The sequence below is a fragment of the Solea senegalensis genome, linkage group LG19 (genome assembly GCF_019176455.1).
Source record: "Solea senegalensis isolate Sse05_10M linkage group LG19, IFAPA_SoseM_1, whole genome shotgun sequence".
NCBI lineage: Eukaryota > Metazoa > Chordata > Actinopteri > Pleuronectiformes > Soleidae > Solea > Solea senegalensis.
Genome location: NC_058038.1, coordinates 19,453,900 through 19,480,830, shown reverse-complemented (window position 1 = coordinate 19,480,830; position 26,931 = coordinate 19,453,900). Strand labels below are relative to the sequence as shown.

General features: G+C 42.1%; 3 protein-coding genes across 7 annotated transcripts in view; 2 read left to right on the top strand and 1 right to left on the bottom strand.

The window, feature by feature from the left end:
• Window positions 1-10,045, top strand: part of hdac5 (histone deacetylase 5) — a 52,527-nt gene extending 42,482 nt beyond the window's left edge. For all 3 annotated transcript variants that reach the window (XM_044050852.1, XM_044050853.1, XM_044050851.1), the window contains 13 exons: window positions 337-470; window positions 1,149-1,269; window positions 2,054-2,103; window positions 2,200-2,307; window positions 2,407-2,462; window positions 3,791-3,878; window positions 4,352-4,471; window positions 5,016-5,113; window positions 5,229-5,347; window positions 5,490-5,623; window positions 7,325-7,406; window positions 7,558-7,738; window positions 8,584-10,045. In XM_044050852.1, coding sequence (XP_043906787.1) covers window positions 337-470; window positions 1,149-1,269; window positions 2,054-2,103; window positions 2,200-2,307; window positions 2,407-2,462; window positions 3,791-3,878; window positions 4,352-4,471; window positions 5,016-5,113; window positions 5,229-5,347; window positions 5,490-5,623; window positions 7,325-7,406; window positions 7,558-7,738; window positions 8,584-8,623 — 1,331 coding nt within the window. In that variant the 3' untranslated portion in view covers window positions 8,624-10,045. The remainder of the gene's footprint in view (window positions 1-336; window positions 471-1,148; window positions 1,270-2,053; window positions 2,104-2,199; window positions 2,308-2,406; window positions 2,463-3,790; window positions 3,879-4,351; window positions 4,472-5,015; window positions 5,114-5,228; window positions 5,348-5,489; window positions 5,624-7,324; window positions 7,407-7,557; window positions 7,739-8,583) is intronic.
• A 4,521-nt stretch (window positions 10,046-14,566) lies between these two features.
• pex12 (peroxisomal biogenesis factor 12) lies at window positions 14,567-18,917 on the bottom strand. Of its 2 annotated transcripts, none has more exons than XM_044050779.1 (4): window positions 18,899-18,917; window positions 16,101-16,228; window positions 15,479-16,014; window positions 14,567-15,120 (listed from the first exon to the last, which is right to left on the bottom strand). In XM_044050779.1, exons 2-4 carry the CDS (start codon window positions 16,221-16,223, stop codon window positions 14,706-14,708), a joined length of 1,074 nt encoding a protein of 357 aa, XP_043906714.1. In that variant the 5' UTR covers window positions 16,224-16,228; window positions 18,899-18,917; the 3' UTR covers window positions 14,567-14,705. The 2 variants fall into 2 exon arrangements, with proteins under 2 accessions (XP_043906714.1, XP_043906713.1); XM_044050778.1 differs by lacking the exon at window positions 18,899-18,917 and adding an exon at window positions 16,999-17,324.
• Window positions 18,257-23,802, top strand: si:ch211-237i5.4 (insulin-like growth factor-binding protein complex acid labile subunit). 2 transcript variants are annotated; one of them, XM_044050777.1, is made up of 6 exons: window positions 18,257-19,291; window positions 19,960-20,339; window positions 20,439-20,584; window positions 21,831-22,010; window positions 22,141-22,238; window positions 22,693-23,802. In XM_044050777.1, the coding sequence occupies exons 2-6, from the start codon at window positions 20,049-20,051 to the stop codon at window positions 22,998-23,000; spliced, it is 1,023 nt and encodes a 340-aa protein (XP_043906712.1). In that variant the 5' UTR covers window positions 18,257-19,291; window positions 19,960-20,048; the 3' UTR covers window positions 23,001-23,802. The 2 variants fall into 2 exon arrangements, with proteins under 2 accessions (XP_043906712.1, XP_043906711.1); XM_044050776.1 differs by having other exon boundaries at window positions 18,260-19,291; window positions 21,831-21,999; window positions 22,076-22,238.
• Window positions 23,803-26,931: the final 3,129 nt, after the last annotated feature.

Genomic DNA, 26,931 nt, shown 5'->3' with positions numbered 1-26,931 from the left:
TTAGATTAGACCATAGAAGCTCATTTATCGCTGTGATGGAGTAAATGAAAGATGGGAATAATTCAAATAAGTATCATTTTATCATTTACATGTGAACGCTGTTGACCGAGGAGCTGACAGTGTGTGACGTGCAGGATATACTGTAACCTGTAATCTGTGCCGTATTGTAATAATATCATGATCTAGTGTACAACGTGCAGTATCCGGGCAGACAAACCTTCGTGCTTCGAGGTGACAGGTGCTAACCTGTGCAGCCTTTATTTGACCACACCTCCTCTGTTTTCATTGTTGTTGTTGTTGTTGATGATAATCACACGTGTCTGTCACTGACTGCAGGGCTTGTGTACGACAGTCTGATGTTGAAGCATCAGTGTGTGTGCGGCAATGCTCACATTCACCCAGAGCATGCTGGGAGAGTGCAGAGCATCTGGTCCAGACTGCAGGAGACGGGCCTGCTGAACCGCTGCGAGGTACTCACACACACACACACACACGCACACACGCACACACACTCACACGAGTCGTGCTGTTCTTCTGAGGACACTGCGGTGACTTGTATTTATTTGGACGGCCTAAACAAAGAGTGATCTCTAACTTCAAATCTTAGCCATGAACAGAAGTGAGCGTTTGCCTCATCAGGACCAGGTTTTGGTCTCCATGAGGATTACTGGTCCTGACAAGTTCAGTGTTTATGACGACATGAAAGAAAATCCTGTCACTTTGTCACTTTGTCCAAAGTCATTCTCACTCCCCAAAATACAAAGCGTTATGTATCCCAGCATGCACTGCTAACCTTCACCTCCCAGACACACTGAGTTTTTTGTCCAGTATTAACTGTTTAATTATATATGTATATATATGTGTATATATATATATGTGTGTATATATATACATATATACATACATATACATATATATATACATATACATGTACATATATACATACATATACATATATATATACATGTACATATACATATATATATACATATACGTATATGTACAGAGAACAATTAAATAATATTTAAAAAATGCTCTCTCTCCCTCCCTCTCCCTCCCTCTCTCTCCCTCCCTCTCTCTCTCTCTCTCTCTCTCTCTCTCTCTCCCTCTCCCTCCCTCTCTCTGTGTGTGTGTGTGTGTGTGAGCAGAGGATTCGTGGGCGTAAAGCGTCTCTGGACGAGATCCAGTCCGTTCATTCAGAATTCCACACTCTGCTGTATGGAACCAGCCCGCTCAATCGACACAAGCTGGACCACAAGAAGTTGCTGGGTAGGTGTCACCGCCTGTTACATAACGAGACAAAAATCATCTGTCAGTTGCTGTCTATAAATCTGCTCAACCAGTCGAACATTGAGAGTCTTTGGAGTGTGTGATTGATTGATCGGTGACTGATCACAATAATCCATCATCATTAACAGACCAGCAGCTTCATGTCTGCACAGTTTTACTGCAGCACTGATGTAAAGTTTACATCATTCCAGAATCCCACAGCTGCAGCTAATGATGAGTTTCATGATCAATAAATCTGCTCATTATTTTCTCTATTAATTGTTTAGCTGTTTCCGGTCCAACTTTGTACATAAAGCACTTTAAAACAACCACAGACAATGGACAAAAATGACTTTATTTGTTCTATGGAGCAAAGAAAGCAGAAAATATTCACATTTAAGAAGCGGGAACAATACTTTTACTCTTCCTGTTCGATGACAACAAAGGCTTTCTATTCTGTTCTGTTCCGTTCTATTCTTAAAACAAATCAAACCTAGTGATGAATGAATTAGTGAGTGAATAATTCAGAAAGGCAAAGTAATATATTTGATATAAATGGTAACTTTTACATAATTATTCTAATTAATATTAATTGTTCAGCCCTAGTCGACCATAATAAATACTGTTATTGATAATTGCACCAAACACACTGCTCTCTCTCTCTCTCTCTCTCTCTCTCACTTGAATGCATTCCTATGAAAAGATAATGTTAACAAATTAAATTCATTATCATTTCATATCCAGAATGTGACACTGACGACACCGTTGTCACTTCCTGTTTCAGGTCCAATCAGCCAGAAGATGTACGCTGTTCTTCCCTGTGGAGGAATCGGGGTGAGACTTCCTGTTCCTGTCTCTGTATAATATTATTATACATTATTCATTTGAGTTCAAGCCCCTGACTGAGGCGCTCTGTGCTGCCCCCTGCAGGTGGACAGTGACACCGTGTGGAACGAGATGCACTCGTCGGCGGCGGTCCGCATGGCGGTCGGCTCGGTCATCGAGCTGGCCTTCAGAGTGGCGGCGGGGGAGCTGAAGGTAACACACGCACACACACGCACACGCACGCACACACACCATACGTGTGGAAATAAAGTCGTCCTTGACTTGACCGTGTGTGACTTGTGTCTGTGCCAGAATGGCTTCGCTGTGGTGCGTCCACCGGGTCACCACGCTGAGGAATCCACCGCCATGTGAGTACAACCACAGCATTGTTCTCAGTTTAATATGCAAATCAATACAAACTCCATCGATTCTCATAGAAGCGGTCGTAAAAATCCATCATCTGTGATCATACGGTGTTGTTTATTTAGAAGTTAACGCTTATGTCGCTTATCTCTGTTTTTGAGTTTGAAGGTTTCACCTTTAACTACTGTCATTATAAGTCACTGAAGTCAGTGTGTCTCTGTGTTTCTGTGATTAGATCTAACGTTTAACGTCATCTCTGGCCAAACTTACAGTCCTGACATATTTTATATTTCCTGAAACGATTCCGTCTTTACGGGGAACTTTTTGAACAGCAGGAGATTGTTTACGTGCATCGTTATGTCCGGCATTAAATATGCACGGCCGGAACTTTGAATTGTTACCGTTCAAAAATATTTTCTAGTGTAAACTCTGCCTGGCACATTGATTTCAGGTGTTTTTGTTTTTAAATGATTTGCTTATCTTCACAAAAAACATCAATTTCATCCAGATTTCAGAGCTTTTATTCTGAAATTCTGATGCTGTCGTGTCAATTAACGGACGTATATTTGGTTTGAGAAATCAAACTAAAACACCTGCTGTTGTAATGGAGATAAATGTGTGTAAAATAACTCTCAAAGAAGAAGCAGCAGCTCTCAATATTGAAATGAGGCACAATAAGTGTGAACAGCACAGAAAGGGAAAATAGAGTTAGCATCACACACACACACACACACACACACACACACACACATTTAGTGAAACCAATGCTTTCACTAAATGTGTCTTTCTGTGTACAAGATTGGATTATTTAGAAGACGGTTAGTAGAAAGGAAATCAGTTTTATATTCAGCTGCTGAGAAACAAATTGGACCTCGCCGGTCTTTAAATAGTGATTTAGTCAATTAAATTTATTTTCACAATGAAACTAAATCATATTTTCTGTAATTAAACCAAGTGGACACTGCACAGGAAGTGACTGAGTATTGAGACAGACGTCAAACAGAGGACGACTGCAGGGTTACTGATCACAGATTCTGTCAATAATAGCTGAGGGAGGAAAGTGTCACAAACACACAAGAAAATAAAAGTGGATTACACTGAGAGGATAAACACTTCCTTGATTTTCAAACATAATATTGATTTTTATGACTTTTATCACATGTTCTGCTATTTATCTCACCTGTGTGAATAATTCCCCAATAAGACTTGAAATAAAGTCTTTTTTGAGTTTTGTACACTTCCTCACATTGTTGTGGTGATGACTAACAGGTTTGCACTCTTTTCTGTGTGTGTGTGTGTGTGTGTGTGTGTGTGTGTGTGTGTGTGTGTTCAGGGGCTTTTGTTTCTTTAACTCCGTCGCCATCACTGCCAAACTACTGCAGCAGAAACTGGGGGTGGGCAAGATCCTCATCATGGATTGGGTGAGTGCACACATTTTTTTTATCCAATCATACGAAGCCCAACCCTCGACCCGTCTTCAGCTCCCTGTGACTCATGGTGTTATTAGTTTGAATCGGATCATAATCCAGATTAGCACTCTAAATATGCCTGATTCTTTTCATCATGTGATTTATTTTTGAATCCCAGTTTGTACAACCTTAATCAAAATAGACAGGAGTCCTCTTTAGCCCACTGAGCATTAAGTAAATCAGTCCTGTAGTGTTTCCTTTTATACATAATTCTGCCAACAGAGCAGAAATCCTAACCTTCCAGATTGTCCTTGGAAGGCCTCGACCTCAGCCTGACATTAAAATCCTCTTGTTTTGTCCTAACTGTCCCTCCAGTGAGACAGAGCGAGCTTGTTTTTAGTGTTCGTCACTATACACAGATACATAAAACTATATTAATATATATATAATATTATATATAATGCCACGGTGACCTCTCACTGCAGGACATTCACCATGGCAACGGCACCCAGCAGGCCTTCTACAGTGACCCCAGCGTCCTCTACATCTCCCTCCATCGGTACGATAACGGAAACTTCTTTCCTGGCAGTGGAGCTCCTGAGGAGGTACACACACACACACACACACACACACGCGCACACACAAAAACACACACACACACACAAGTTGTATTTATATGTTGTTAATCATGGTCTGTTAGTTGTGCTGTGGAGGTGGTTATTGGACTTGAAATTGCCACCTAGCTTGTCAACATACAGTCCTAGTGATTTACTCTGAAGTGCCACGAGAGCGTAGTCTGTGTCATTCCAGTCGTTCATTATGATTTATAAATATTTAATTTCTCTTTAGAATTAAATGAGTTTCTTACCAAAATGTAAAGTAATGTGGTTTTATTTGACTCATTTAAAGAGTTTAGAATATAAATAACAATTATTGCAATAATAGGATGAATTGAAATTTGTCTCAGGTAGTTGTGGCATGATATAAAACATTTATTTATTTATTTATTTATTTGTTTGTTTGTTTATTTATTTATTTATTTATTTATTTATTTGTTTATTTGTTTGTATCCAGTCTTAAACAGCATACACAATCATAAATGTTCACATGGATAAAAACAGCTGCCACACTCTCTGTGTGTCTCTGCAGGTTGGATCAGGTGCTGGTGTTGGTTTTAATGTAAACATAGCATGGACTGGAGGAGTGGAGCCCCCTATGGGTGATGTGGAGTACTTGACTGCCTTCAGGTAAACGTGCTTCCTCGCCGTCTCCATCTCCTCCTCCTCTTCTTCTTCTTCTTCTTCTTCTTCCTGTTGAGCACATGTTTTAAAATGTCTGCTGTGTGTGTGTGTGTGTGTGTAGGAGCGTGGTGATGCCCATCGCTCAGCAGTTCAGCCCAGATGTGGTTCTGGTGTCTGCAGGCTTTGATGCAGTCGAGGGTCATCAGTCTCCTCTAGGAGGTTACAATGTTTCCGCCAAGTGTGAGTACCAAACTAGTTACCATGGTGACCAGACCAGACCAGGGCAGGCGTTTGGCTTCTGTCTGATTGACAGGATTGCAGAAATCATTGTTTTTGTTAACTGTTGCTGTGTGTGTGTGTGTGTGTGTGTGTGTGTTGGCAGGTTTTGGTCAGCTGACGCAGCTGCTGATGGGTCTTGCCGGTGGGCGGGTCGTCATGGCGCTGGAGGGCGGTCATGAACTCACCGCCATCTGTGACGCGTCAGAGGCCTGTGTGTCTGCGCTTCTTGGAGACATGGTGAGACACAGAGTCAGTTATTCATGTTTTCATTTCACATGAGCACAGTGTAGATCTAACTTCTGTAGAGTGAACTTTTGTTTTCACCGTTTCAATTATACGTGTTTTTGTCTTTCTCCCTCTGTTGTTGTTTTCTTGCTTTTCTCTTTTATATTTATTTTTTGGGGATTTTCTGTCACGTTTTTCTTGTTTTTCATTGTTAACTTGTGCTTTTAAAGACGATATATAAATTTTATTTTATTTATTACATGTTACAAATAATAACTGTATTTCTTTACATTGTTTTTTCATTCATTTATTTTCTTCCAGACTTAACACAGAGCAGAAGACAGGATGTGTTAGCTTAGCCTAGCTTAGCATAGCTATATAGGAGGACAGGGTCAACTTAGCTCACTAATATAAACTTTGCATAAAAGAATTATTAAGTGTTTTATTTTAAGAATGCTGGGTGCCATGACCTTTCACAGAACACCCCACAGAGTTTTGTGTTACAGTGAGGTTGCCAGGTTTGTTCATAGTATCATAACTTCTGTTTCATGTTGTCATCTAGCGTAAACAAAATGGTTTCACCAGTCAACACTTATTCCTAATTCAGCTGACTCTTTATTCACAGTTGGTAACTCCTAATCTCCTTAATAATAAGTTGGTCATGTGACCTGACACCAGCACATTCACAGCACTGCCATGATTTACGATAATTATACTTATTATTGTGTGTGGTGGTGTTTAAATACATTAGCACACAGTTTAAATGGCCACATTCCATAAACAGTGTCCGCCATCTTTGCTAACAGTTACGCTAACAGTGTCACTGGTAGCCACGTAACAAAGAAAAGAATGAAGACATTTCTTGACTCAGGGGAAACTGAGGTTGGGAAGCACAATTCTTCAAAAATACTAGTAACACAAAGCTAAATGCAAATCAGTTAAGTATTCCTGTACAGAATTCTTGTACAGTATTCCTGTTCAGTATTCTTGTACAGTATTCCTTTGCAGTATTCCTTTACAGTATTCCTGTACAGTATTCCTTTGCAGTATTCCTGTACAGTATTCCTTTACAGCATTACTGTACAGTATTCCTTTGCAGTATTCCTGTACAGTATTCCTTTGCATTATTCCTTTACAGTATTCCTGTACAGTATTCATTTGCAGTACTCCTGTACAGTATTCCTGTACAGTATTCCTTTGCAGTATTCCTTTACAGTATTCCTATACAGTATTCTTGTACAGTATTCCTTTGCAGTATTCCTGTACAGTATTCCTTTACAGTATTCTTGTACAGTATTCCTTTGCAGTATTCCTTTACAGTATTCTTTTGCAGTATTCATGTACAGTATTCCTGTACAGTATTCCTTTGCAGTATTCCCTTACAGTATTCCTGTACAGTATTCCTGTACATTGTAGTATTCCTGTAGTATTCCTGTACAGTATTCCTTTGCAGTATTCTCTTACAGTATTCCTTTGCAGTATTCCCTTACAGTATTCCTGTACAGTATTCCTGTGCAGTATTCCTGTACAGTATTCCCTTACAGTATTCCTGTGCAGTATTCCTGTAAAGTATTCCTGTAAAGTATTCCTTGACAAAAAAGCAACAACGCCACAAGCCGCTGTTTTTAATCAGGGTTTGTTTGTTTGTTTGTTTGTTTGTGATAATTCCATGTTTACGTGTCAGTGAGCGCTCACACTCTCTGTCTCTCTCAGTGTGACTCAACTTATCAGTGGCCTCAGGAGAAACCATGTCCAAAAGCCTGTGCCTCTCTGGAGAAAGTAATAGAGATCCAGAGTAAGAAGCTCACACACACACACACACTCACACACACACACACACACACACACACACATTGATACATAGAGGAAAAGCTGCAGCACATCTTCATTCCCAATCCCTGTCTCTCTCTGTCTCTGTCTGTCTCTGTGTCTCTGTTGTCCTGCAGGCAAACACTGGCCTTGTCTTCAGTCTTTGTCTCAGACGAGTGGCCACTCGCTCCTGGACGGCCCCCTCAGCGCTCAGGGCCAGTCGGAGAAGGACGAGGCAGAGACGGTCAGCGCCATGGCCTCCCTGAGTGTGGATGTAGAGCAGCCGGGGTCTGTACCTGGCAGCTCAGAAACCAGCAGGTATACATGAGAGTCCAAGCTGGTTATTAAAACACACAGACAGGTTCCAGGTGTAGTGCATAAACACTAAAAGGCCCTAACACTGACACTTAAGGTATAAATGACATTCATTTTAGTCAAGCGCATCGTTAGCTTTTGTTACACAGTGATTAACATGAGGGTTTATGGAAGTGACTGATTTTCCCACTTATCCCCCGTCTGTTCAGCGCAGATGTTTCACTAACCTCACGTCTCTTATTTGGTTTAATTTAACATGTGTGAATCTGAACAGGTTTTGTCTCTTTTAAATAAGATTATAGGGGAGACACTTTTTTAAGATTTGTCTTTGAAGATGCTCAGTTGACAAAACTTGATGGACGAGATTAAATTAAAGATATTATAGATGAATGCAACATCTGAGCTTTTAGAAGGAGGATACAATTTATGGCAGGTGAGAAAATCAGCAGGAAATAACAGTCGTTGCTTCCTGTTTTAATTCTGAGCTTGTGCAAATAATAGATACTCGTGTCGAAACATTAGGGGCCCTAACACTCACCCTTGAGGTACACCATTGTGTATTTTATATGCAAGAAAGTGCACTTTTATCTCTGAAGTGTCAAAACTGTGACTGAAATGGTAACCTTTTCTTATTCATGGCATAACGTAGTAAACTGCATCATTTATAATGGGCTAACATTAGCCACCAAATGCTACAGGTTCTTCCAGCCATATTAAATAGCCCGATTGTGCATGTTGTTGCCAATTAATTCAACTTTAAAGATTTTTTAACACAGTCTCAATTTAATCTTAAATTGTATTATTATTGTTTTGGCAAAGCAATTTTAATTTGAACGTACGGCCCACAGGTCCGCAGAGGAGCCCATGGAAGAAGAGCCTGTCTTGTAGGAGGAGCCTAAACAGGAAGCACACAAAAAAAACTCCACATTCACCTCCTTCTAGCACCTCCTCTTCCTCTTCCTTTTCTTATTCCTCTACGGAACTTGTGTGCGACGTACACACATGCGGAATTGTGCCAATCGAGGAGAACTCCCGATTGGCCGAGGAGAACATTACGGAGGCAAGAGAGGGCGGGGCTGTCGACAGCTTGGCACATGTCTCTTTTGTGTGGCGGTCCATCAGCCCCGGGAGGAGCAGACGACTTGTTAGCATCTCCATGGAAACCAGAGGAGGGGAGTGTCAGCGAGGACACACACTTTGTAAACTCTGAACTTTTACTACCTGTACACAGCACCACTGAATCTCTCCCCTCCGCCCCCTTCAATCATTCTTCTGTCTTTATATGTAGTCCCACCTCCTCTCTTTCCACTGAGGGACTGTGATGACTGTGGAGAAGCTGCAACAACATGTCGGACTGCAGGCGGACGACTTGTCCTCTTGTGTGTCTGCTGGAGCGCCGGAGAGAGAGAGAGAGAGAGAGAGAGAGCGAGAGAGCGAGACGGACAAACAGTGACCGCGACTCAGTGGACGAAACGTCCTGTTTTTAAACGAGCACAGGAGGAGGAGGAACTAGGTGCCTTTTTTTAAATCCACAGAAAAAAAAACAAAACACAAAACCATTAAATCAGAAACCACAGAGCACCGTCACCACCACCACCGCCACCACCGCCGCAGCACCTCAGCAAACCAACCAGCAATCAAGACTGAAGAAACACACTGACACACACACAATCAGCTGTCGTTTCAGTCGCTTCATTTTGGAGTCTTTGTTTCTTCATCTGGATGCCTTAAGTTGTTCTTATCTCACTATTAAGCAACCTTGAGAGAGACGGGGGAAAAAAGAAACATGAGCTATTACTCAGAAATGTATTAAAACTGCTAAGAATTGTATTTTATCCGATATGTCTCATGTCAGCTATTCCCAACAGACTGTTGTTGTTTTGAAGGAAGGAAAAGCCTCTGAAGCCATCATCACACACTAGAAACGTCCGGTAAAATCTCGCTTGAATGTTCGTCCTCACGCCGACAGAAATATTCAATCAGACCTTTTTACGGAATCTGGTGAACGTGTCTCAGGATCAGCTCGATTTTAGCAGTATTCAGTGTTTCACGCACGTTTTGAACTCCATCACAGCAGCAGACCGCCGCCACCGCTCTATCAGTCCCGCTCGCTCGTGTTGCTCGGGAGTCATGTGACCTGAGCCCTTCCTCCGTGAAAGGAGGTGTGGCTTTCAAACACCGCGACGACCCCCATAAATTGTAATATTACCTGTTTGATGTAAATACTGTCCTGTCCTGTGTCACAGCAGACTCGGTGTGGTCACTTTTCTATATCTGTACATACGTATGTGTATAAATAACAAAATACTTTCTCTTTTCTTTTTTTATACAAAAATAACACACACACACACACACATATACACACATACACACAACCGTACTTAAATATATTTATGTAAAGTGTTTTAATCCAATGAGATTGGATTTATGGATATATTCTTTGTTGATGTTGGAGAGGTTTCCGCTGTTGTGACAGGAAGTAAGCACTGACGTCATCGGATCGCCGCCGTGTCTTTGTTTGTTTGTTTGTTTGTTTGTTTGTGTTACAGATGCCGTGGACATGTTGTCATGTTGCTGGTGGTGTTGGTTGATGATGATGATGATGTTGTTGTTGGAGGTGAACAAACCAGTTCCTCAGAACAGAACCAGACAGGCAGCACAGCAGCGTCTGCACAAAAGGTCAAGATAGGTTGGTCCAGTTTTGTTCTTAGTCCAGTGGGGATTAAAGCGAGTGATTTTCCTCAGCCCTGCAGCCGCTCATGTACCACAGTTCCGGTTTGGTCACAACTGAACCGACTGAGAAACTTGGAAGTTGTCAGTCATCTTATGGCCCCGCCCCGCCTCGCCTCGGTTTAAGTTGCATCTCCACTACAAAAAAAAGTACCTTCTCAATATTGTTGGAGATTAACGCACATTTGCAGGATTGTTAAGTCTTTTTAACTGATCTACAGTTCGGCATTGTTCGGCTTGGTTCTTGTGTCGGACGTCTCTTCCTGTGACGGCAGTCTGACGACACACGTCACACATGGTATCACCTCAGGTTGCTATGCTGGTGGAAACACAACTTAACCGTGCCAAGGCGAGGCGAGTAGAGCCGGTGGAAACGCGGCATTAGTGACTTTTTAGTAGCTACACTCATTTTAAAAATCTTATTTCACCTCCCCCAAAGATGGCACTGGCAGCCCTGCAGAGAAGAGTCACTTGTCAGTGAACGGTGAACCAAAAACAGGAAGACACTTTCTCTGGGAGTTGTTTGCGACCAAAAACAAACTTCTTTTTTTAATTTTTTTTTTATTATCCTTTATCTTAGTCCTCAGTAACTCTTTTCTCATTATGAATTGAGAAAGTCGTGATGTGACGGCGTCCGAGCTCCAGATTCCTTTTTGTTTTTAAGAGGATTTAATATTTTTCTGCTTGGCTCAGCTTTTTGTCAGAAATGTGTCGTCTCACTTTTCCCTCCAAAAAAGAAAAAACTGACAAATCATCAGACGCTTCTCCCCGGTGCGCGCTCAGCCTCGCACTCGACAGCAACACTGACGACGTGTAAAAGTCTGGAAGCTACTTGTCCTCCAGGGACCGTCTGCAACCGTGTGGGATGCACAGTTTATTTGTGTTTTTCTGTCTAACAGAGGATTTTAAAAAGTGCAGCATCAGTGGAGGAGAATGCCATGTGAGACGTGTCTTATGTCCACAGTGACACTGCTACCTCTGAGTCTCATCTGTTCACAGCAATACAAACACTGCTAAGACCCTGTTGCCAGGAACAGAGAGGGAGACGGAGAGACCACAATGTCCCATCTTCAGCGTAGCCATAGTAACAACAATAACAACAACAACAACAGCACAGCTTACATTATGTGTGCAGCTCCTTTTATAGCGTTCACTTAAGTTTATTGTCAGTCAGGTGAAATGAAGAGATGGTGTAGATCCATCAGCAGATTTATGGATTTATCCATCTGTGTGTCAGTGTAGTGTGTTTGGACCAGAGCTGCAAGGATTATTAATCGATTGCTAAATGAATCGTCATTTATTTTGATCATTGATAAATTGGATTTTTCCGCTTCTTAAATGTGAATATTGTCTGGTTTCTTTGCTCCATCTAACAAAGAAATCATTAAAACCGAATCATTTTGGTTTGTGGACAAAACAAGACATTTGACAACATCATCATTTCCACATTTGTCAAAACACCGGTCAACATTTTTCAACCGCAATGTGATAGCTTTACTGTTGCTACCACACACACACCAAGGACTGTGGACTGCACACTCATGGGTTTAACGTTAGCCTCGTACCTTTACCCTAATTCTAACCCCAACAGCTGCCTCACACGTGCGCAACATTGGAGACATTGTCCCTGTTTTTGTTGGGGTTTTGTCGTCAGACAAAATCCACCCAACATGACGTCATCGTCACTTTAACAAAAGTAGCAACTCTTGCTACCATGTTAGCTAGGACACCAGCAGAGCTGCTGCTCTGCTGCAAAGGCGATCCTAGACTCTGCGGGGGCCCCCAGGGAAAGAAGCTAAGTGTGGCCCACACTTCTTCTCATTGCACTCCAGCAGGCATCAGTAGTTACTGTCACTCACAGGTCACATGTGGCTCATGCTGGTTAGCGTGTTTGGAGAGGTGAGACATTGTCTCACTGATCCTCCCAACATTAAGCGGGTTTTGATGTAGCGGTGGTGAGCCGCATGTTTTCTTCAGGGCCCCCGAGCATTTGCCTGGTGTGCCTGTTCTACCGGTATCTTCTGATAGCTACCTCCAGCGTCAGGCCCAACGACCATCAAGTGTTAAAGTGACGTGTAAAGTCCACCTTAACAGTGGAGGTGAACTGAATGTCTGAAAACTGGCAACAGCCAATCAAAACATGTCCTACAAATATCACAACACAGGCACTAGCCAATCAAATCTTAAACTCAAAGAGTGCAGCGTTGTGGCAGTGCTAACTTTTAGCAACCGCCTGTAGGACCAAGCATCAGGCTCTGCCCACCATCAAGCATTCAAACGCGCTCACCGTCCGTAACCTCAGCCTTAAAATCAAGTCCTGTCGTCAAAAAGCCACTTTAAGTTGCGACCTCTGCGAAAATGTCCTCACAATGTCAACATGTCCTCACTACGTTGGTGTAGATTCAGATTTTGTCCTCACAACCTAAACGACAAACCCACGCAAACACACACACACACACACACACAGACTATTTTGCTACATAATACTGTATATTTCTTGCTCTGTTTGATACTGTGGTGTAACTGTAGTGTCCTGCTGTGATTGGTTGGGTGGGGGTGGGGCGTATATTTGGACTCCTGTGGCCAGAGGAGGTTCAGTATCAGCGTGACTGGCTTCTCTCTGTTTTTACCTCCTTCTGTTTCTCTCTCTCTCTCTCTCTCTCTCTCTGTGTGTGTGACCCCGTCGCTCGAACCGTTGAACCGGTGTTTGTCATCGTCGTCGTCGTGGTGACCGATCACACAAAGCACATTCCTGATTACGTCCCCCGCTGTCATTTTATCTGCAGACTCTTTCCTGTTGCGACGATACGTGTTTGGTTGTTTCTGACTCACATGTATATAGAAGTGCATATTTGTGCGTACACATGTGCAATACACGCTATTCGAGCAATCTATTACTGTGACTATTACTGATGATTATTACTTTCAGCCTCTTCCTCTTCCTCCTCATTCTCATTTCCTGTCGTGTTACAAGAGCTTAAAAAGGGAACGTGACTCTTGCGATTCTTTACACTCAGTTTTATTTCAGGGTTTGTGGACATTTTGATGAAGCCCCTCCCCCCTCCCCCCTTTTTTTATTAGTCTCACTGTAATGTTGTGACGTTGATCCTTATTTTGTTTATTTGTTGTTGATTTTTCTTCTCTTTTTTTTTAAGTGGGCCTGTTGTTAAACTTGTCTGGAAACTCAATAAAGCAATTCACTGACTGTGTCATTTGCCGATAACAAACGGATGTCCTGTTTCACACAAGCGGTGACGATTTTACTGATCCACTGTGTAACAATTAGTGACATCTAGTGGTGAGACTGCAAAGTGCAACAAACGGAGGAGGGAGACACTCGCCGCTATTTTCCTCCTCTCTCTCTGCTGTTTGCGTCTTTACACATAAACAACATCAAGAACGGCTGACATTTGAAAAGGAATATTTAAACCTAAATTATCCAATTTATTTTCATAATAAATCGACATCAAACCAGGACTTTCCAGGACCAATTCCATCAAATTCAAGGACCGAATGTGCGGACACAGTTTAAGATGAGAGGGCAACTCACTCTCTGCATCAGGACAAGTGATTGTCCCTGCGATGTTGAAATGTTCATTTCCCAGGCATCACGGCGTCATTTGCTCTCTCTTGCTTAACTTTACTCGCTCGTTGTTCGGCACGGAATCTCACGTCAACAGCGGAGAGCGAGACAGACGGTGGACAGTGTCCACAACAACGCTAGTAATTATGACAAGATCTCCTTCACAAGGGTGACCTGGCCAAGAAAGGCAGCATAAGAAACAGTGAGATAACGCTTTACAAAACAAACAGTGAAATTGAAAATGATAAAAGTGCAGCGAGATGGACAAATAAAGTGCAGGAGTTATGTTTGCAGTAACAGTTTAAGAACACAGGCACTGTCTTTTAAGAGAGAGCGGAAAGCTGAAATAAAAGTTTCACAAGCAACTTAAGTTCAGTTTGGAGCGTATTCCACATGATGATGACGATAGTTTCGTCATCATCATCAAGGTTTCGACCTTGGTCAGTATCTCAGCTCAACTGTAACAGTGTAAATGTAGTTTTTAAAAAAAGATGAATTCATTAAACTGAGATTTAGCATGATTTTTTAAATTATTTATTATAAAATAGAATTTTCATTTTTACATGTCAATTAGCTCAAAAAGTCTTATATACAAAGTTCCTGATTCTTCACAATGATGATGTTAACAGAGCGTGCACTGATGACATCACACTGGTCTCAACTCTCCGGTGAGTAAATCTTGATGAGGTGCTGCAGTTCAGTGGGATACCCAGTGACCGGGCAGTGGCGGTTGGCTTTGATGTACACGTAGACGCAGCGGTAACAGAAGACGAAGCCCGACGTGGACAGCACCGTCGCGTTAGTGCACGGCCTCCGACACAGATAACAGCTCCTGTTGTCAGAGCCCGGCTCCGCCTCTTTGTCTCCGCAGCCGCCACCGTCCTCCTGCAGGTGGAGGGGAGGCGGAGGAGCGGGCAGCGAGGTGAGGCTCTTCATGGTGCTCTGGTTGTCGGAGGAGTACCACCAGTCCAGAAACTGCAGGAAGAAGACGCCCAGGGAGAGGGAGGACGAGAGAGAGACGGCCACGCCCCTCGCTGCTTGTGACATCAACCACCAGGCTCTCTGTGGCAGACTGCAAACAGAGCAACAGTCACATGTTGTTAGGTGGATTTAACACTGACTGTGTTTTACATTAGATTCACCAGTTGATGATAGAAACACGGCCTTACTTTACTGAGTTGACTGATGCTCAGTTTTGAACCTTGTCAGTTAAAAACCTCCACTAAAGTCACACCACTCGACTTTCAAAGTTTAATCTGGACGTGAATTCATAGTAAGAGTTGTTAATTGTTTGCTGCAGATTCATTTAAAAGGGAGGAATTGTCTTTAGCATCATAAGACAGGGCTTTGTAAGTGTTTCTACCTGAAACAACACAGAAGGACAGAGGGACAAAGACACAGACTGTGAATGTGATGTTACTGAAATGTACCTCTTGTCAAGGAGGTCGACAGTGTTACTGCTCTTCAGCTCCATGTCTCTGATATCTTGGGCGTTAAGTCGTGCCAGTCTCACCCTGGCGAGCCACAGCAGAGGACTATGGGTCTTGGCGACCCCAAAGACATAGAGCAGCTGCTGGCAGAAGATCCAGGCCTGCCAGACTGTGCTGACATAAGGGTACGCTGCCACAGCTGCTCTGTACAGCCTCTGACCCCTGCTGCGTGCCAACTGGATGGAGAAGTCCTCCTCGTCCCTCTGCTTTGCCAGCGTCGCTTCCAGCTTTGCCCGCAGGTACGGCACCACGCACAGAAGCAGGAGGGATCGCCAGTGTGACTTCCTGTGCAGCCCCAGGCGGAGAGGAACCCCCCGTCCTCCAGAAACTCTTTTCAGGCCGTAGAAGTTCTCGGAGAAGGAGGCGCTACAGTGAGACAGGAAGTGGTTCTGGAGGACGAGGTCCAGCAGCAGGTACAGTTCATCAAAGCGGCGCCACAGCAAACCAAAACACGACGGGTTGGACTCTGCCAGAACCTAAAGGTATAAAACACATTGGGTTTGATAAGATTAGGCCGTCAAACAGTAATGACTGAGTGTTTGCAGGTGGAGTGAACACAAACCTTGACGGCGTGTTTCAGTGCAGGTTTGAGCGCCTCCATCAGAGACTCCTGTGCCAGCACCTCAAACACTGACGGCTGCTCGTTCACAGCAGTGGAGGTCAGGTGAGCTCCGGCCTGCGCCATGACGGCTGCACAGGAGGATCGTTCATGATAACACGGCGAAAAACAGGCAAGTTCAAATCAAAGATCTAACATTCGAACCATTTTATCCTTGTCATTTGTTTCGGACCAAACTTTAAACAAACCTTTCACAGAGGAATACTATTTTAAGCATGTGATTAAAAATTACGACTAATTATTGAACTACTGCAATTAAGAAAACTCAAAAATAAATCACACTGCTGCTTGGTTACAGTTATCAGAAAAGACACTTAATAGCCATCTGAGTGTTTTTGACACGTCCAGCCCTATTTGAAATAGTATCTGTAAACATACTTTATTATTCATGTATGCCTGTGCAATATGACAGTAAATAAATGTAAGAAAACGTACTAAATCACTTAATTATGGTTTTATTTGTGGACAGAAGACAAACACTTGTTTAACAGTGAAACGTTTCATCCATCTGATAAAATCAAAGTGATTATATGCTTTAATTCAAGGTATGTTTGTGCTTATACGTTGGACACGAGTATATATATTGCTATAATATATGAACAGAACAGACAATTACACAGACAATCAGAGGTCTTCTGTCCAAAATGAACAGCATGAATGGACTCCACTGTGACTGTGAGGAGAGCAAGTGTCCGTGAGTATAGCGACACGGTTAAAGTCCACTTGAGGTTAAAGGATATTACAAGTCAGCGATAAACATATATATAAGTTCAGTTAAATACAGATAAATAAATAATCATTAACAGAAGGTTACTCAAACTCAAAAGGTTTGTATCTGTACCTGTTAGCTGTGCTAGCTGTGCTAGCTGTTAGCTGTAAGTTAGCGGAAGTCCGCTGTGTTTCTTCCGGCTCCGTCAGAAGCACACGTTCACGGACAGTTACTCTGACAACGGTGACAAAGACGCCGTTTATTCGTCATTTTCCTCCTGTTGCTCGGATACTTTTAACAAGAAACGCGCAGTTTGTCCATATGTCAGTGTACAGCAACACACTCTTCTTCTAATGATAGCTTCTGTACTGGAAGGTGCAATGCTGCCCTCTACAGGCTGGAGCCTTATATCAGAACTGCAAAAACTGGCAAGTTAATGATTATTGTCAATATTGAAAATGTAATTTTAAGGGGAAACATGACCACATTCATTTAATTGTCTATACAGTAAATACAGAGGCTATAAGAATGTGTAATATAGAGTGTCTTATATCTTTTTTCTTTTATCTGAGCAAAAATTACTCGTGATTTTGTGAAATTTGGAAATACTTCACAGTTCACTTAGCTCGTAAAGAAAAGAAAAACGGTCTGTTTTGTGACTTCTGCACAATTATACCAACTTTACATCACGACTAAAAATGCGAGTTCCTGGGGGAAAACGCTCCCCTTTCTTTTACATCTGGACTCAGAGAGTGAGTAGTATCATGCATAATATCATAGTATCATAGAGTCACATTTACCAGTATATAATATGTACAGGTACGTAACAACAACAGTTATTTAAATGCTTAATACAATAAAGTGTAGTTGGTGAATCCATGAATCTGTCTGTCACCCTGGACTTTGGTTTCAGTGCAAAACTGATTTTCTGTCCCAGTCCGTCCCTGGCCATAAATAATACATTATAAAACTGAGGACTTTGGACATGCCTGAGTTCGGACAACCTCATCTCCTCTTTCTAACTTAATTGAAAGCCACTTATTACTTAATAATAACACTTTCATCCTTTCCCAAACAAACATTTAGATCTATAATTTCCTTGGCCAGTGCCCGTTTAGCCAGTTTATCATTTCATTTCCTCACTCACTCATTCTCTTCTACCACTTTATCCTCCACATGAACAGTGGCGTGCACAGGTAGACACTAGGTGGTGCTATAGCACCTGCCCTTTGCTCTCTGGACCAAGTTTTGACAGTTCTACGTGGCCCACGCTGACATGATCATATGGAAGAGGATTAGAGCCACAGAGGAAAAAAATATTCTTTATTCTTTATTCCATTTAAAGTCAGAATTCTGAGATTAAAGTCAGAGTCTAGGGCCTTAAAGCTCAGATATTAAAGTTGAACGACACAATTTTAACTACACAAAGTGGTAAATCATTCATAAGTTATTTCTACGTTACAAGACTTGCAGTCGTGACACTTTTAGTTCTTAACATGTTGACATAAATAAATATGCAATTACAGTGCCTGTAATGTTGAAATCTCCCACTGCTATAATAAGACAGCCGATCCACATGCCGCACAAGAGGCCCTTTTTTTACTGAGCACCTGCCCCCCAAAATGTCTGTGCACGCCACTGCACATGAGCCGACAGAGCGTGAAAGTCGGGCTCACGCCGTGGACAGGTCGCCTGTCCATCACAGGGACACAGAGACAAACAACCGTTCACCTAAGGCCTTGAGTTTGACACATGTGCTATAAAAGCTGCCTGTGAATTTCCAACTGCAAAACCTCATCATGACACTTGCTAAATTGTGATTTGAAAAAAATAAAATAAGACGTCATCACTGGTCACAACTTAAACAAACATGGCGCTGGCTTCAAAATGGCTGTTGACAAAGTTGAGCGGTGACATCATGGTTGAATGGGAAAGCTTGGCTGTGTACGTGGAAATCAGATGGTCTGTCTGCCCATTCCCAGCCTCTCAGTCAACAACAACAACAACAACAACAAGCTGTTAACAGACTTACCATCATATTTCAGGCTGTGACACAGACGGGTGGAGATGGACGGACTCCAAAGCTGCCCTGACGGAATTAAAGGATGGAGCGGGAAGAGTGTGTGGGGGGCGGGGACCCAAACATGATGAAAACATCAGAGCGATTGGCAGAGATCACTGGATGAGAGGAAGCATTTGCTGATTGTAGAGGATAAGAGGATTAATGACCACAGCTGACTGCACTGCAGAGTGTCCATCAGCATCACTGTCTCTCTCTCTCTCTGTCTGTCTGTCCATCATCTCTCTGTCTGTGATTGTGGAGCTGTCATTTGGTGGAGTTGTTGATGTAGAATGGAGATATCTGGAGTCCTGAGCAGCAGCAGCAGCAGAAGCAGGAGCAGCAGCAGCAGCAAGAGGAGGAGAGGTGAGTTAAGTGTTTTCCAGAGAGGATCAGATTGATTTCAGTCTCAATTTGTGTTGTTGCCAGGTTTTAGTTAAAAAGGGTTAAATTCTATTATTATTAGTGCTACGTATGAGGAAAAACAAGCACTTCATTTTGTTTGTTTTTAATTTCCAGTAAACAGGAGATGAATGTTGGAAACAGCAGTTTGCTTAATGAATCCCTGCATCTGCTCCGCTCTTACAGCTGTGATTAAAATGAAAAAATAAAGAAGCTTGAAAAAGTTTCAAGTGTCACTAAACTAAATTATATTCTTATAGTGTTTTTAACAATGTTCGCGAGACAATTGTAAACCAGTTTGATCCCTAAGTGAAAAGTCTCTGAAGTGAATTCTGCTTCTCGCCCTTGCTCTGCTGCTGTATACACACAAAGACTCCCTCAGTCACGTCTGATAGTGTTAGCATACAGCAGCGTACAGATAATGTCACATCATTTCTGTTCATGACGACCAAACAGAGACAGAATAACAACAACAACACAAATCACCAAAAGTTACACACTGCAGCTTTAAAGTGGACGATTTTGCATATTATATACAAACAAATGTAAGTGTAGTAGTTTCCATCTCTGCAAATAAACCCTAAATATTGCACAATGGACCTTTAATCAATCCATATGTATATTTCTTCTAGTTTTGTCCACGACTGTGATGCTGAGTGAAGTCGACAGCAGAGCTGAACAGCGCTGACTCCTCCACTGGCTGAGTTTTCCCTGGAGAAACATGCGTCTCCTCACAGGACTCCTCTTCCTTCTCTGCTCCTCATATTCACCTCCTCTGGTCCAGAGCTCACGCCCGTGTCCACACCTGTGTGCGTGCTACGAGCACGCCGACCTGGTGGACTGTGGCGCCCGCGGCTTTGATCGCGTTCCCAGCGGCCTCCCACACGGCACATGGCTGCTGGAGCTGGGCAAAAACAACCTGAGCGAGGTTGGTACCAGAGCCTTCACTGGACTGTGGTCACTGCGGGTGCTGGTGCTGACCAACAGCCACATACAACTCATACAACCACAGGTAAAAAAGTCAACAAAGACATTCCTGAGAACAGACTGAGAAAGGATGGTGGAGGGAGGGAAAATCAAAGGATTCATGTTTTTTTTTCTCTCTCCACAGGCATTTTTCTCATTGTCCTTCCTGGAAAAGTTGGATCTCAGCTGGAACCAGTTGACCTCTCTCCCTGCAGACTTCTCCACCAGTCTGCTGGCGCTCAGAGAGCTCAGACTGGAGCACAACAGCTTATGTTATATACCTGCATATAGGTGTGTCATATACCTGTGTAAGGGTTTGTCATATACATGCGTACAGGTGTGTCATATACCTGTGCGCAGGTGTTGTGTGTCGTGATATGTTTATATACATGCATACCGGTTTGTATATGTGTCATATACCTTATAGGTGTTATAAGGTGTGTCATATACCTGTGGGTTTGCTATATACCTGCATACGGTTTGTCATATACCAGGCAATGATATACCTGTATATACCCATATAGTGGTGTGTGTCATATACCCGCGCGTAGGTGTGTCATATACCTGTGTACGGGTTTGTCATATACATACGTACAGGTTTGTCATATACCTGCATTTATATACCTTGTTATACCATATATAATATAGGTGTGTCATATACCTGCATACAGGTGTGTCATATACCAGGGTTTGTCATATATATAGGTGTGTCATATACCCGCATTGGTGTGTCATATACCCGCATATTGTGTCATACCTGCAGTAACATGTGTTATATACCCGCGCACGGGTCATATACCCGCATCGGTCATATACCGCACAGGTGTGTCATATATACCCGCATACGGGTGTGTTTATACCCATGCATCCCGGTGTGTCATATACCCGTACGCATCTACATACAGGTTGTCATATACCCGCGCATGAGTGCGGGTATACCCGCGTGTGTCATATACCCGCGCACAGGTTTGTCATATACGCGCATATACCCGCGTGGTGTCATATGGATACCTGCATACAGGTGTCATATACAGTACTCCGCGCATGAGCGTGCCGCATACCAAGCGTATGAGGTGTCATATACCGCGTGCGCATATACCCCGCGTACGGTGTGACATATACCCGCGCACAGGTGTGTCATATACCGCGCACATACCCGCGTGTGTCATATATACCCGCGGCACAGGTTTGTCATATACCTGCGTACAGGTGTGTCATATACCTGCGTACAGGTGTGTCATATACCAGGACCTTCATACAAACCATTGTTACCATGACAAATATCTGAAGCATCAGAAGACTTGATCTTTAAGTTAAACGCTGCCAGTCGAGTCCTCAGTGTTGGAGTCCAAATCAAGTCCTGAGTCTGTATTATCCACGGTGTAGCCGACCTTTCACCTTTTGTCAGTCAACAATTGATGGACTTCCAGAAGTCTTTTGAAATCAAGAGTTTACTGTGTTTCTAATGAGTTGGTAAAGACAAAGTAAAACAGAGTGAACAGGAGATAATAAGCTTTGTCGTGTCTGTGTTTGTCAGCTTTAAGTATCTGGACAACATGGAGAAGCTGGACCTCAGCTATAACCAGCTGGTGTCTTTTGGCTCCGGTGTGTTCAGAGGTCTCTCCAGACTCAGACAACTCTACCTGCATAACAACAGACTGACTGTGGTGCAGCACGGCAGCCTGGATATGCTGCCTGCACTCGAGGTGACTACACGGTCAGATCACTGTGTGTGTTAGTGTAGTCCCGTCTGTCTGATTATCTGTCTGTCTGTCCATGTAGATTCTCCAGCTGAGCAACAACAACATCTCTCTGATAGACAGCGATGCTCTGGCTTCTCTCTACAGCTTGGCGATTCTCACTCTGGAGGGAAACAATCTGCGTCACCTCAAGTTCAAAACCTTCGTCAGTCTGCACACGACAGCCACACACATCCAGCTGTCAGGTCTCCACAAAACACCACAACTACTGCTAAAACTGTTCTTGTACTAGAAAATCTGGTAAACTGATAGTTTGCTGATTTAAGCTCCTTGTTGTTACCGAGCAAGAATCCCACGTAAATCTAGTGTTCAGAGAGAGAGAGAGCTGACTTCTGCATATATATATATGTATATATATATATATGTATATATATATATATATATATACATATATACATATATGTATATATGTATATACAGTATATGTATATATACATATATATACATATATGTATATATATATCAGTCAATAACTTCCTGTGTGCAGCTGGTTTGACTCTTGTTTATCTTTAAAAGTGAAACACTACAGTTTAAAATGACTTCTCCCAGAGACGGTAAACTTAAAGATGTTAAATAAAAAGACTATATTATTGAGCAGCTTAAAAAAGATGATTCTAAATCCTCCTCGTTTCCTCACAGGAAACCCATGGAGCTGTGACTGTGAGCTGCACCGCGTCTTCAGTAAGATCTTGCACGTTCGCCACCTCCACGTCGACGACTACAGGAACGTGACGTGTCAGGAGCCGCCGCAGCTGACCGGGGCTTCGCTGGCCTGGCTGGACAGCCAGCTCTGCATCGCAGAGACAGCCACTGTGCTGGTCATCACCGTCACCGTGATGGTCACCGTTGTGGCGGCTTTGGTGATGGCCGAGAGGAACAGGAAGAGGAACCGGGGAAAGAGCTGGGACTCTGAGTCACAGAGTCACACTCACAGCCCACTGTCCTGAGACGAGGAAGCTCGCAGGCTTCAGCCACCACCAACCACCAACCGATGAGTTTTTAATAAGGACAATGTAAATATGTAAAGCCCTGTGTATTTTGTTTTTAGTGACATTTAGAGCAGCAGTGGAGAAATATCACATTGTGAGAGGAGACTGCAATGCGACAATAACGGACTGTACAAACGTTATATAATTTAAAAATCCATCTACAAAGTTTTGCTTTCAGTCATCTATATTTGAACTCATCTCCACAGCAGTTCCTTGCTTTTCTTCTCCTCTGGTTGAGACTTTTTTGAGAGGAATCCTGAGGCTTTTTAGGTCTGGTATTATTGGAGACATGGTTTTCCTGACTCAACCTTTCCATTTATCTGCGTTTGGAATCGGCACAAGGTGAACACTGGAGTGTGTAATTAACATACCTGGATAGTGCAATCCAAGGTCTGATTACCCCTGTATGTATACGCTTAGTCGCACTGGAGTTGCACCTAAATTTGTCCCCGCTCTTTGACCCGGAAGTAGAAGGATATGATGTGTAAACGTATAAAGAGTGGACACTACGGCAAGAGAAGACCCCCTTACGGACTAATATTTGTCCATCTCGTCGTCCGCTGTTTGTTTTTCTGTGACATAAAGGTCAACAGGAAACTCATTCTAAATGCACTCGCTTGCAGAGAGACACAGCGCCACCTACGGAGGCGGAGTCATACGCAAACAGACAATTCAGTCTCCGCGTGTAAACTCGGACATGGCGCCTGTTTAAGTCAGACTACGGCTTTAGCTCGATTAAACTGTGCATGTGAACGAGTGATTCTTAACCATCATGGATTATTACACACACACACACACACACTCCAGATGTCAGCATGATAACATGCTAACCCGCTGGATTGGAACACAGTCATTAAATGTGCGTGTCGAGAGCATTACAGAGACACAAAGAGAAGCCAGACACGACTAACAGCACACAGACTGTTCTTCTCTGTTATTGTTTATGCCCTAAAGGTTTACAAAAGCCTCAATATCAAATCCTTTCTAAACCTTGAGGAGGTTTTTTTTAATCAGAAATGTCTCTGTAACTACTTCATCTAAAATAAAAATCATTTTGTTTTCTTAGCCTTAGAATAAACTGTAATATGTATTTTAATTCACAGTAGGGAAGCCATTTTACGCCACCTTGTTTCTACAGAAGCCTGAATGGACAAACCAGTCCACTGAGTTTGTGATTTGCATTTTTGAAGCAGAAGCTTCCGACGTTACGACTCGTCAAATAATGAACACTTATCATAGTAAACTCTTTCATATGATGCTGCAGCCTCAGTTTGTTTGTGCACGGCCATTATTTTCTCCAGCACGTTTTGTGTTTTTTTTAAACCACAAATCACCATATTTTTCAGAGCAGCTGATGACCCTGAACGTGAGCTCGTCCACTTCCACCTGACACCAGACGGTCCTCGCGTCCCGAGTCACATGGTCCGTCATAATTGACTATTATGACATCGCGCTGTTTTGAGGAAGACCTGAAAGAGCGGTCGAGACGGTAAAACTCAGCATTGACGGATGTCAGAAGTCACGTGAGAGGTCGGCTCAGTGTGTGCGTGACACAAATGTGATTGTGGACGTGTGAATCATGCACACGTGTCATGAAAGCCAATCAGTGTTGAGATTTTCCTCACTCTCTTGATTATTCAGATACGAATCAGAATCAGAATCAGAATACTTTTATTATCCTGGAGGAAATGATTTAGTTACAGTTGCTCCATGTCAGGATCAGTAATGAAAGAAAGAAAGAAAGAAAGAAAGTTTTAAAAAATGAAGTTAAGAGCATAAGAAAATTAAAATTAAATTTAAATATCACAAAAACTTTGTTTAAAACAAGAATGGGAAAAATGTACAACCATTGTATCCAAACACAGGAGAGCGTCACTCTGACAGAGAGAGAGCACTGAATTCAGCTCCTCCTCCTTCTTTCAGATAATCAGGTTTTTAAAGCTGAACACGACAGACTGGCACAGCGAGGATTAGAGGCAGAGTGACCTCACAGTCACCGACGGACTGCACGGATGTTTTAGACTGACACTGGAGGGCGGGGCCTGTTCAGGGTGCAGGGGTGGCCAACCACTCAGAGACTCAGGGCCAAATGTTTTATCAACATCCCCCCATCCCTTCCTCTCACTCTTACTGTAAATGTCACATGACAAAGAAATATAAACTCTTAAGAACGTTCATCTGTTCATCTTCGTATTTTTGTTTTGCTGTGCATTTATTTTCCTGTCAAAGTCGTGCAGAATTCTTTTATTCTTAAAAAATAAAGAAAGAACTGAGCGGTTTTAAGACTGTGGAATATTCAAGTTATTATTATTATTATTATTATTTATTTTTAAACCAACCATCTGTTCAATTTGGCATTTTTATACAAGATTGAATAGTTTAGATTACAGGGAAAGAGAAAAGAAAAGAAAATAGTCTAAGAACATGATTTCTGAGGCTCCAGAGTAACTTTGCTTATTCCATACAGTGTCCTGACCAGTGTGTGTGTGTGTGTGTGTGTGTGTGTGTGTGTGTGTGTGTGTGTGTGTGTGTGTGTGTGTGAGGGAGAATTTGAATTTCAAAGCTGTTTCTAGTCTAATATGATTTTACAGTTGTGAGCGTCCGGCAGCCACAAACCAAACTGCCAAACTGTATAAAAACTATAGTGCGTTTTTAGTACATACTGTGTGTACCAGCAGTGACTGTCCAGCAGATGGAGACACCTAACCTGATAATGTCCTGTTATCTTGACGCCATTTTTTAACTAAAATGTTGAAAATTGTCGGAAATTCACTCTTGCATTGAAAGCTTTTTTTTTTTAAGTATCTCATTATTAAAGATAGTTAATATTAATTAATAGATAATTAAAGATATCTCAAAATTATAACTTAGTGTTTCATAAAAATGCTTGTGGTGCAATAAAACAATAGAAATGCTAAAGATGAGGATTACTGAGAGAATGAATCAGAAAAGCTCTGCACACCTTAGAGCTCCCGTCCAAATCCTTTTATGTCAGTGATGTTTCCTCATACAGTTGATGACACACTGTTGCCATGGTAACTTCTTATTTTCCATTTTTCCTGGGTTTGACTTGTCGTGTCTGCTGTGATGTAATAATCACAAACCTTGAGGTGTATCATCTGGTTTCCAGGGCAACCCAACATACAGAATATAACAAACTAAATTAAAAATTAAAAACAACAACAAGGAACAGTCCATCTCTCTTTAATTTGCCATTTTTGTGCCATATGAAATCATTTAGATTAGAAGAAAAAAGATTATGTAGATATGATGTTATTAAAGTGCTAATCCTGAGGGCAAATTTCAGAAATCAATTTCAGTTTCTAAGCATTTCTATTTCTATTTTTTATCTCTTAAGATATTATATATATTATATATTATATATTATATATAATCATATATTATAGTTGTCAAACTAACCAAACTGCAGGACATTTATTTGGAATTTTATTTTGTCACTAAAATGTAGAAAATTCACTCAGACGACAGGAACAATAATGAGAAATAAAAATTTTGTTATTATTTGTCTGAGATCAGATTGCGTTGTGTGTGACAGATCAGATATGAACTGGTTAATGATTCCAGTCTGGATTTCTTTTTTCTTTTTTTTTTTCAGGGGTAACATAAGTGCATCGATTCATGTGAATTGTACAAGATACTGTTTTAAATAAAGTCTACTTAAGTGTTTTTTACAGTGCAGTCACATCCAAAGTCTGTGTTGAGATTTACTCTGACTTTGTTCTTTCAGTTCACAGAACAGAGAACAAGCTTTTTAAAAAACAACTTTAAAAAGACGTTGTCTCAGTGTTGTGTGTCAAAGTCTGTCTGTCAAAATCTGTCTGTCTGACCACATCCTCTGCTGATCTGCTCACACACACGACACCTTTCA

Excerpts from the sequence above, each read along its gene's own strand:
- pex12 (XM_044050779.1), bottom strand. The coding sequence starts at position 16,223 with ATGGCGCAGGCCGGAGCTCACCTGACCTCCACTGCTGTGAACGAGCAG. Across the intron at positions 16,015-16,100 it reads CACTGAAACACGCCGTCAAG|GTTCTGGCAGAGTCCAACCC; the intron begins GTTTGTGTTCAC and ends TTATACCTTTAG. Across the intron at positions 15,121-15,478 it reads GTCGACCTCCTTGACAAGAG|TCTGCCACAGAGAGCCTGGT; the intron begins GTACATTTCAGT and ends CTCTGTTTGCAG.
- si:ch211-237i5.4 (XM_044050776.1), top strand. The coding sequence starts at position 20,049 with ATGCGTCTCCTCACAGGACTCCTCTTCCTTCTCTGCTCCTCATATTCA. Across the intron at positions 20,585-21,830 it reads TGTTATATACCTGCATATAG|CTTTAAGTATCTGGACAACA; the intron begins GTGTGTCATATA and ends TGTGTTTGTCAG. Across the intron at positions 22,000-22,075 it reads ATATGCTGCCTGCACTCGAG|ATTCTCCAGCTGAGCAACAA; the intron begins GTGACTACACGG and ends CTGTCCATGTAG.